Raw genomic sequence first — 11504 nt, 5'->3', positions numbered from 1 at the left:
TTACAACAGTGCCCTAGAAGGCCAGTCTCCAGTGTCATGAACATGACTTAACTCTTGCACGAAATAGAAATCAGTTTTTTTTCACTATGGAGGTGATACTTTTTTAGACTGACAATAAAGAAGGTCCTTTCTTCTGTGCTAACTTGGTTAACATATTTAAAAACAACTGTAACAATACAGTGATTCTCTTAGCCTAATATTTCTTTCAGTTAATTCAGATTTTTAACATCAAAATATCATCCAACCCATTTAATGAATTGGCTTTAATGCCATCATTTCCTTTGGCTATGTATTTATATCATAGTCTAGCTTAATGCACCTTTCCCAGCACCAAAATCTCTTAACTTTCTTGCCCTTAAAAAAGGGTACCATCTCTATGTAACATCTTTCTTCTGTGTGTGTGGAGAGATCAACCAGCATCACAGCAAATCCCTGATTTAAACCTTGCTACCTTACAGGTATTCATTATAATCATACAATTTCTCTCTTCTCTATATTAGTCCCTACCATCCCTACCTGCAACAACATCACAAAAGCAGGGGACTCTCTGTGCTTGTAAGTATGGAAATGGTAAGCACAGGCATCTTTTTTCCCTTAAGACCTCCTTTGAAAATGATGTCCCCATTTGCACCCTTCATCCAGCAGTCAACTTATGCCATTCTCCAATGGCTCAAAGTCCTTTTTCTTCATCAGCAGTGACTGAGTGAAGGGATCACTAACTACGAGGCTTGTGTCCCATCACTCAAGCTAGATTTCTTCATCCTTGGCAATATGCTCTTTGTCTACATGTTCATGGTATGTCCACAGGGAAAGTACAAATTCTCTTTTTCACTTCCCTCTTTAGGTGAATATCACTTTTGAGTGTGAGAGATATTTTCCTTAAGCTAATAGCCTATAGAGAATTTCTGTGTGTGTGTGTGTGTGTGTGTGTGTGTGTGTAGGTTTAGGGATTAAGGGATATTATATATATATATATGCATATATATATATATAATGTAATAGGAGTTTGATCATATGGGGCCCAGTGAATAGAAGGAAGAAGCAGATCCATGACAGTAAGGGTGCAGCATCTTTTAGAAATCACCTTGTGAAATGAGAAGCCATATACCATTGATCACATGACACACCATTTTTTTCATCATCCACTTTGCCGTCCCTTCAGACTACATCCCCAGCCTTCTCATCAACCTACATCTCTGCACTTGAAAGTTAAAAAAAAACCAAAAACAACCCCCTCCCCCCATCAGTTCTACATGCCAGTGTCCATCTTTCCTAGAAGCAGAGCTTGGCAGCCATTTATAAAAATGCAATCCTGCTGCTATTTTAAAAATGAATAGAGAGAAAAACATCTCACATCATCATCAAGAATAAAAATCCTTTACAACAATATAAGAAGCCCTAACTGACATCTTTACATATGTACCCTTTAGGTTTGTTATTATGTAAACAATACACAAATTGAAGTTTATCTTGAAATTTAGTTGGAGGAAAATGTCTCCTTTTTAACTCCCTTTCCTGAGTGACCCTACATCTCTGGTTCAGGCTGGAGCCTCCTCAGGAAAAGCTAATCAATGAGAGACATGAAAGGTGAAGCTGTGAGATACCACTTTGCTTTGGTCACATGCATCTTGACTGATTTTGAAGCCAGGCTCTCTTCTCTACAGGGACTCCCCCTGAGGCCAGGGTCTTCTGTTTCCCAATGACATGTTCCTTATATTTCTTTTCTTGCTGTTGGAACTGTTCATTATTCATCTGGGAAATTGCTTGGTTCTTCCCTTACCAGACCCACTTCTCCCTTGTGCACCCTCCCTCCTCCTCCACACTCCCACCAACCCATTCTAATCGATGTTCTTCTCTTGATGTAATAAATGACAAAATAATCAATCCCGGGTCTAATGATATGTTTACAAGGACGACCTACGCTCTCACAAAATCAAAATGGGAGAGGGACCAGGAAAAAAAAAAGGTTGCAAAGTATCTCAGAGGATCCTGTGCAAGTCTGAAGATGGCTGACACTGGACCCGCAGCAGTCGATTTCACGGCCAGCGCGGTCACTAACTCCTTCAGTTTCTAGATAGTGGAGGTTCGGTCAACCCCATCTGAAAAAAGAACACAGAAAGACCAAGAAAAATAAGTACAGACATACACACAGACACTAGGTGACCTCTTGAATGGCGGCAAATGTGTTTAGAATACATCATTCACTTCTTTGCATGTGATGGGAAAGGATGTGTCTATGGATTTTTTTTTTTTTTAAACAGGATTGGGTTTCAGTGAAAAATTAAGGATAGGGGTAACTTAAAATGAGTAATTATTCTGGATTTTTATCTCCAGCGTTTAAAAAAATAAAGACAGAAGATGTTAGTGCTAGTACTTTCCCTCTGAGATTATCTTCAAATTATCCCATTATCTTATTTTTGTACATTTTTTTTTTTGCATATTGTCCTCTCTATTAGAATGTGAGCTCTTGGAGGGTACAGGTTGTTTTTAATCTTTCTTTGTATCTCAATGCACAGTGCCTGGCATAGAGGAAACAATTAGTAACTTGATTAGTCTAGAAGCCTTCTGATCTCTACAAAATAGAGGAGGAGTTAGATGTGAAGTGAGGATAGGGACAAATTTCAGGGAGGAGAGAGAAGTGATCCTGCTTGCCATGGACCATGAAGAAGAAAGGTGACAGGACCCTCAATCTATTTGGTAGTATTTCTAGCATACTAAAGTGGTAGTTCTCAGATGAGGCATTTTGAGGAGGGAGAGCAAATAATCTATAAGAGAGATAGCAAATGTATTTTAGATACATGAAGATTTCTCCTTTATTTTTTTTGAAGAAATTACATTTTAGGACCTTGGAGGATCACAGAAATAGATTATAATTGCCATTGTGTCCTTAGTATAAGATTGTGATAGGAACTTTTAAAATTTCCTTTAATTCAGTTTTATTATACTTCTGGAACATTTTGACTAACTGAAGCCTATTTCCTATTAATATTACCTTGCCTGGCTAAATAGCTTGACACACTTGGAATGATAGAGGGGAAATGACAAAAGGGAGTTCTGAGCTTCCTTCACAAGGTGATTTAGCTATTAGTGAAGGGATTCTTCTTGTCTCTGAGCTTTTTGGTTATCTCTTTGAGGCATATAAATCTCCTCCACCAAGTCAGCCTTTTATGAACCCTCTAAATGTATTTTAATTGGCAACCTGCCTATGTTTATCTATAGACTATTTAAAAACTAGGTTTGTTTCCTTAGAGCATATATGAGATTTTAAATAAGTTTTTAACTTTTCTGGCCCAAGAGGATGCATTAGCTTGTTATGTGTGACAAAAATTTTCTCTATGACATAATTTTGTCTACAAAAAAGCCTTCTTCGCATCTTAATCTGGGTTTAGGGCTATTTCTCGGAATACTGAACCTGTACTTAAGCATAATAAAAAAAATAGGGTTTTGCTGCTATAATTTCTTCATTGTGGTAGATTTTTGTGGCAGAAAGTAATCTGCAAGTAACCTATCACAGGATCTGACCCAACCATCTTAATTTATTGATGAGATACTCAGGCCTATTTAGGAGAAGTAACTTTCACTTACTTGCCTAAAGTCAGAGACAAGTTCATTGTAGTAAGGTGAATGTGTACTCTTGACTCTAAAGTGGCCCTCTGACTCTAAATTGGCATTCTTTCTACCATTGAGTCCTATCTTTAGTCTGATCAACATTCTGCTTGGAGGGTATCGTGAGGCTCAAATGAAATAAATGCCAGGTATTATTATCATTAGTTTATGGTCCCTAGGCCTCTAATCTCATAATGGCTCCATTCCTTGAGCCTTCTTTCTTGGTTCCTACTGAGCTTCAGCAATGTTTATAGAGAAATAAAGGAATATGATGGTAAATATTTAACAATCGGTCTGGGGGAGGAGAGTGGGAATGTATGCACACAGTCTTTTAAGTTTAATCTACACTTATAAAAACTTTCTCAAGTCTAGTCAATCAACAAAATATATGTCAACTCTGATTTGTAGTGATTGCTGATTTCTGGGATGAAAATATACATATTGAATCTTTAACAATCATTTCTGGCAAGTAGGCTAGCTGGTTCCAGACAATCCCTGGTTCTGATTCTTATTTGATTCTGTGGTTACTGACAGATCCTTATTAATTATTTTCATATTTGAGCTCTTCAAGCTTTCTCCATGAAGCAGAGCTTTAAGGCAATGCCTTCCTGCCTTAGAGGGACTAGAGATAGAAATAAACTTTTCCTCCTATCTTCTGAATACTGTTAAAACAACAATAACTATGTTGAGGTGATTGGATTAGAGAGACCAAAGTCAAGAGTCATCCTTATGCCAATCCTTAGACTAAGAAGAAAATCTTTTGGTTCATGTCATATGTTCTATATTTAAGCCTAGTTTCTCAAAGTAAAAGTCACTGTAGGTTTCCAGGGGGCCACTAGAGAATTCTGAATAGTCCATAGCATTCATTGGAAATTGTGAGTAGTAAAGGGAAAGCACAGAGTAATCCCTGAATCCCATTTCAACCAACAATTTCAATTTTCCAACTCCAAACACAGAGAGTAGAAGTGCTGACCAGCAGACAAATGGTCACGAGATAAGCAGCAGGAACAAGGGAGAGGAAGAATGATAGCTAAAAGAGAAGGAAGGGACCTAGGTTACCCATAACCTAGTTAAACAGCACCAGAATAATCAAGAGTTGAATATAAGCGTCTCCATACATTATGAGTGAGCTGCAACTTCCAGAAACAAAGAACCACAGTTTAGTAGGCCTTGGGTAAAGTTGCTTTTCTGTAGGAGCCTCAGAACAGATAAATTGAGCTTGGGCTCTTCTTTATACTTAGGGCTATTAAAAGAAGACAGTATCCTAATGTGACTGATGAAAATCTTAATCCCATGGGATACTAACAACAAAGCCCATGATATGTTGCTATGAGTAATATGTCAAGGTTGCCTCTCTCTTTAAAGCCTTCATTTCCCTCTATTCAATTATATTCTTGATGAGTCTGGTTGGGAAGAGAAAAAAGAAAGGAAGGAAAATTGAATGGATGAATGGGAAAGGGGAAAGGAAAAAAGAAGAGAGAAAATAAATAGGGATTATAAAACCAAAGAGAAAATGGGCTCAAAAAGGTAGCTGAAGGTTATGTTAGCCAAATGGAGGACCCTTTTAATGACTTGGCTACTAGAATGAATTATTGGTTGTTGAGAACTCTAGCAATAATATCCCTTAATTTAGGATAGGTGAGGCAGAGTCTAAACTGGATTAAGTGAGCTGTTTCCCTGGCTATATAGCTTTTCTCTTCACCAAAACTGAAATCAATCCTTCTACAACTGTCTCTAGCAAAGAAAGGGCATCATTACTTCCAGAGGGCTCACAATCCAGAGAAAGACTGATTATGGAAAGAGGGCAAACCATTCTTCCTCCCTAAACCTGCCCTGAATTGAATTTTTCATCTCAGTTTAGGAAATTTTTCCCATGGCTTCTCATTAGGAGAGATTCCTGAGAAGATAACTAATAATAATAGTTAGCATTTAAGTAATATGTTAAAAGTTTGCAAAGTGGTTTACATATATTATTTCACTTGATCTTTACAAGAATCCTGTGAGAAAGGTATTGTTTTTATCCTCATTTCACAGATAAGGAAACTGTGGCTAAGAAAGATTAAATGACTAGATGAAAATTAGTAGCAAAAATGTTGCTTCTGAGTGGTTTTCTCATTCATCATGGATTAAAAACAAAAAGTTTTAATCAGACACCTTTTTCTTCATCAAAAAATTGACAGTACTGTCAATGATAACATAGGCAATTAATAATGCTGATACTTAGGAGCAGGATGCAAATAAAATGCTAATTATTCAATCTATAAATATAATCTTGTGAGGGAAGGCTCTTACTGAGACTCAGACTTACACAGGAAATGCTCAGGATTTGAATAAACACTTCAGCCCTGCCTCCTTGGTCTAGGGAACTAGACCTCCCCTTCCCATTAGCAGATGCTCCCCAACATGTTGAGATTGAGACAATATTAAAAAATTGAGTTTGCTTTAAACAACAATAATTTAAAGAAAAACCTACCAGGTTCTTAACCCATGTTGCCTCAATATGAACTAGGGACAAAGATGTTGTGGACCCAATTCTTGCCCTGCTCTTCAGACTCATGTTGTCCCCATTATTTCCCAAGGAAGCTCTTGGCTCAGAACCAGCTCTCTGGGGGACATGAAGTCAGGATGGAGAATGAGTGTCCTATTTTAGGCACCAGGGGTAAAACATTGACTATTATGTCAATCGATAGCTGAGATGTCTATAGAAAAGGCTTTCTCTCTAGGACAAGCAATAGCAAACCATGACCTGCAGATCAAAGCCAGGCTGCTGCCTATTCTTGAACAATATATGATCTAAGAGTAATTTTTACATTTTAAAATATGAACTTTATTTAAATATCTACTTTAAGATGTTTTTATTGCAGGCTCCATAGAAACAGGCAAATGGGTAACCAATTTGGCCCATAGGCCATGTTAGTCAATGTCTGTTTAGAGCAACAACCTGGATGGTACAGATATATCTGCCATCTTCCCTGCCACAAGAGAAGAAATATTGTCTTTGATACTGGGGCCCTGTGTCAGTCAACTGTTGGACTTGATTGGGAGGAAAATGGTATATAGTGATGAGATCCTGGAGGATTCCATAAGAATTCTCCATTAGGAGAGCAGAAAGGACATTTGCTTTGTTAGTTCCACCAATCTTCCCTTGGGGAAGAAGCAGTTGAGTTTGTGTTTTTGATCTATGTGAATGGAGACCTACCTACTGCAACCCATTTAGTAGGAGGTAGATGGAGGAAATTTCTACCAGGGTGGCTGTGATAGTGTAGCATGTCAGTTGTGGAAACATAATAGCTGGTGGAAAGACACAGTTCATTTTGTTAGTTCCACATATGGGTTATTGTTCTGTATTCCAGAGCCTATCACATTGCTGAGTTCAGCCACTGAAAAATAGCAGACTATTAATGTACTTTCCATAATACAACTTTCCTTGTCAAGGATAGATTGGGGGATCCCAGTTCCAAGTTTATTAACTTGGAACTTTTAAGATGGAAATGAAATTTGTTAAGGTGCTTCTTTATCACTATTTACTACTGTTAATGAAGTGTGTTTGTCCACAAAGGGGACTAGAATCTGGAATAAAAGAAATTCAATTCACTAGAATACCTCTCCTTATTTCCCCTGCCTTTTCTGGCTGCTCAGAGCACTAGAGTGATTTAAATCTAGGATGGGTTTGGTGGCATTGGTTTGAGATGCTGGGGTGGACAACTTAGTTCTCACAGCAATTAATTCATTTTTCAAAAAAGGAAGGAGTCAAGAGAGTCCACTGAGGTGATAGGAATCATTCTAACGTGTCCCCAAATGAGTCCCCTTCTTCCCTCCCAATATCCCCTTCTCCCCATCCTCCCTCCTCAGGGACCAAAGGGCATATTTGTGAACCAAGGGTTGTCAAGAGCATTCATTTTTTCTCAGCTACCAGTGGATAAAGAAAGAAACTCACCCCCAAGGGCGTGTTCAGTCATACTGAGGCACAAGGATTCTAGCCTGTTGTTGATGTCAGGTTCTGTCACTGGAACCTGGAACTCTGCAAAGGGCAAAGCGGTTACATTGATGATGAGCAATCTAATGGTCTAAACTTATATAATGTAAAATCTGGCTTAGCCATGTGGGAGCTTCTCTGATGAACATGTCTTCTTGTGCATTCTTAGGGAAGCACTGTTAGGTCAGGCAGAGAACTTATTTTCTCCTCTATACTTTTATTATGCACATAGAGGTCAATATAGGCACGAGTAGATAACTTTGGTTAAAATAAGCTAGTCATAACAGAGGCAGTAACTGCTCCCTAGATTTACCTCATAAAGGGCCTGCATCCTAGGCATGATGCTATGGGAAGTGTGAACTGCAGAAGGACCAGTTGGGAATAGGGATAGAAGGGTTTCAACTTCTAAAACCATTATGGAAAAATTCTGAGGATACAGATGAACAGGTTCAGGCCAGTTGGGTTGTCACAATAATAACAATACTCATCTCTATAGTACTTTAAAGTTCACAAGGCACTTTCCTGTGAGGTAACTAACATAAGTATTTCAATCTCTGTTTTATAGATGAAGAAACTGAGGTTCAGGGAAATAATCCAATTTAAAACCAGGGACTTTGACTTCAACTCACAAGATCAAGGATAAGTCTCTGATAAAACACAAGGTCAGCCTGAGTAAGATTAACTGAGAGAGTTTATTTTCAGGAAACTTAATACTCGAGAACTTCACAACTCCAACTGACCAGATAGGGAAAGTTTGCTCATCAGAATGGAATCAAGAAAAGGAATGTGTGCCACAAGTACCTGCAGGATTCTGAATCCTATTAATTTTTTTATAGTCTAGCTCTAAGAGCAGCATTTGAGGTCTACTCCAGTCCATGTTGGTTTTTCTTTCTTTTGAATCCTTATATTCCTCCCTCTACAACTCTTTTAACACAGATCTTATATTTTCTGCTATTGCTCATTCAATGTCATTTCACAATTTCAGGAGGTGAGATATCAGACTTTATTGACAACATCTATAGTTTCTATCCACAGTACCCTAAAGAGGAAGAGCTTCTTTTGTTTCTTCTTTCTATCCCTACCATTTAGCATGGCATGTGCCATGTGTTAATAAAGGTTCAATGACATTATAAAGATTAACAACTTGGAAAGAATTAAGAACTTGGATCCATGAAATGACCAATCACAATTCCTAAGGACCTGAAAAAAAGGTGATGGACTCAGTTTTCAGAATGAGACATACATTTTTGGACATGACAAATGGATGGATTTATTTTGTTTTACTGGGTATATTTGTTACAAGGGGGAAATGAATGTTAATTGATTGATTATATGTTGAATATATACTTGAATATTGAATATATTGAAAAAAGTTTTATTGATCAAGTAGTGGAAAGAAGAGATAGCTGTAGATGTAAAGAATTGTGAAGTCTCTTAGCTGGGCATGGTGGTACACACCTGAAATCCATTAGGGAAGCCGAGTCTGGTGGATCTCTTGGGTTTGGGAGTTTCTGAGCTGCAGTAGAACAATTTTTTTGGGCTACAGAATAAATTAATGGGTTGTCTGCACTATATTTGGCATCAGTTTTGGTGAGGTAGGGAAGGGGAGGAGAGAATCAGGTTGTTTAAGGGTGGGGGGGGGACTGGTCCTGGTCAGAAATCAGAGCAGGTCAGAACTCCTAGGTCAATCAGGGTTGAGACTGGGTTTTTTCCTGCCTAGCAGGGGGAAAACTTTTTTTCTTAATCCTTATGCCTTCTGTATTAGAATCAATACTGTATATTGGTTCCAAGGTAAAAAGTGGTAAGGGATAAGCAATGGGGGTTACATGACTTTCTCAGGGTCTAGGAAATGTCTGAGGTCATTTGAACCCAGGACCTCCCATCTCTAAACCTGACTTTCTACCCAATAAGCCACATACCTGTCCCCAAAACCACTTTTAAAAAAGTGGAGAAGTCCTACAATGGTGAATGAAGGAGAAATAAAACAGGGAAATAATTTAGTCCACAGGATAGGGCACTGCCTTTTAATTCAGGCAGCTTAGATTTGAAGTCCTAGATCTGACCTTGGACAGATTGGTGCTTTAACTGTTAACTGGAGGAAAGTATCTGCTGGCTAACATCTTATATAAAAGTTATTTAGAGCTAATTCTTAATCATTCAACTTGTTAATTATCCAAGATCTCTTTCTGGTTCCTCATTCTTTTTACCATTTACCCCAACTTCCCCTTGCCTTCATTTTCAGGTATTCTCACTACTTCTTTGTACTGCCACCAGAGAGCATACAGGGACAAGGAAAGAAAGTAAAACCCTAAGATGTAAAATGTAAAATTTCTTGTTAGTCCAAATATAAGATCTGGAAAGAAGAATTAAAGTAATGACTAAAGTGAGAAAATTTGACAATGTATACATGCCAATCATTCATGAAGTCCTTATGTTCCATTATCATGGATAATTGAGTCAAATGTATCAAAAATGAAGTACCATCATTTAATAACAATAATATCTAGTATTTATATAGTGTTTTGCAAATTTTGTAAAGGGTTCAGAATATTAGCTCATTTGGTCCATATCAACCCTGGCAGACAGGTAATGCTATTATTTCCATTTTTCAGTTTTAGAAAACTGAGGCAGACAGCAGTTAAGTGACTTGACCAGAGTCACATAAATAGGAAGTATTTGAGAAAGGATTTGAACTGAAGAGGAGTCCCTATCCACTAGATTACCAACTTGCCTCTACAGTTTTTAATGGGAAAATGATAGAGATAGGATAAGATGGAAGAGAAGTGGAAGGCTGTCTTTAATGCACAGGCTAGGAACTCTAGGGAAGGTTTTTTTTTTTTTTTTTTAGCAAGCAGAAGGCAGAGGAGGAACAGTTTGGAAGTGACCACTGCTAGAGTGAGTGACTTCCTGTAGGAGGGAAGGCATCTCCTCAGAGCTTAGTTACCTCAACCTGACTGTGGAGAAGGAAAAACCCCTAAATCATCTTTGGACATTCTCTGACTGGGGACCATCTAGAAAAGGATCTGACCATACCTGCTGTGCTTTCTGGCTTTGAGGTTTTACCTCAGGGGTCAGACCCCCTGGGGTGGATTTAGCCATTTGAGAGCAATCAGAACAGGTTTTGGAGACAGCTTTTGAACTAAATCAAACCAACTACTGAGGGTCATAGATAGGTAGCTTAGTCAGCTTTTGGGGAACACCTAGATAGAAATAGGGAGGGGGTAAGTTAGCCGGAAGACCCAAAGGCTCCCTCTTGAGAGGGACATAGAGGGTTGTGGGGTGAATAGCTAGATTCTTTAGAGTTAGGGACCCCTTGTTCTGATCCTCAGTTTGTATCTCCTCTTATAATAAAAGAGATTCTGGTTTTATACATCAATTGTCTCCAAGACATTTGGGCAATGGCCCAGGGAGAGAAAGTAATTCTACTCCACCCTCACTAACTTGAGGTTAGAATACCTAGAGATTATGTGTGGGTATTCAGGGAGATCTCTATCTCCCTGTGGAAAGTGGAAACTACTCTATCCATTTTGGGTCTCTCCCCCATTATACTCTTTTTTTTAAGTTAAAGTTATCTAAAGAGAAGTTAAACAATACTGGACATTTCTATGTCCATGTAATGGATCTTTTTTAAATCCTGAGGCCATCTTCTCAAATGAATTTCTAAGATAAATGGAACTAGAAGGGGATGGTGCCTCTAACAAATGTACCTTACAATATCAGAATGTGTCTCTGAGGAAAGTCTTGGGGCTGAGACAGGACACAGTAGATCAAAAAGTTCAAAGATAAAACTGGGAAGGAGAGATCCCCTTTGGGTATTAAGAGCTATAAAGTCAAACAGTAGAGAATTGAGGACAAATTAAGGAGATAGAGTAGAATTTAGTTAACTAGGGAGGGCTCTGGCTAGTGAATCAAGTAGTTTGGG

The 11504-nt window shown here is 38.3% G+C and overlaps 1 protein-coding gene across 8 annotated transcripts in view; it reads right to left on the bottom strand.

The window, feature by feature from the left end:
• Positions 1–1886: 1886 nt before the first annotated feature.
• Positions 1887–11504, bottom strand: part of SAMD4A (sterile alpha motif domain containing 4A) — a 315178-nt gene continuing 305560 nt past the window's right edge. For 7 of the 8 annotated variants that reach the window (XM_001370362.4, XM_001370394.4, XM_056810967.1 and 4 more), the window contains 2 exons: positions 7544–7627; positions 1887–2099 (listed from right to left, as the gene is read on the bottom strand). In XM_001370362.4, coding sequence (XP_001370399.1) covers positions 2071–2099; positions 7544–7627 — 113 coding nt within the window. In that variant the 3' untranslated portion in view covers positions 1887–2070. Of the gene's footprint in view, positions 2100–6084; positions 6212–7543; positions 7628–11504 lie in introns of those variants that run through there. The other variant, XM_056810968.1, reaches the window with a different exon arrangement.

Source organism: Monodelphis domestica, chromosome 1, assembly GCF_027887165.1.
Source record: "Monodelphis domestica isolate mMonDom1 chromosome 1, mMonDom1.pri, whole genome shotgun sequence".
Taxonomy (NCBI): Eukaryota; Metazoa; Chordata; class Mammalia; order Didelphimorphia; family Didelphidae; genus Monodelphis; species Monodelphis domestica.
The sequence above is the reverse complement of the archived record's forward strand: the minus strand, read 5'-3'. Positions and strand labels throughout refer to the sequence as shown.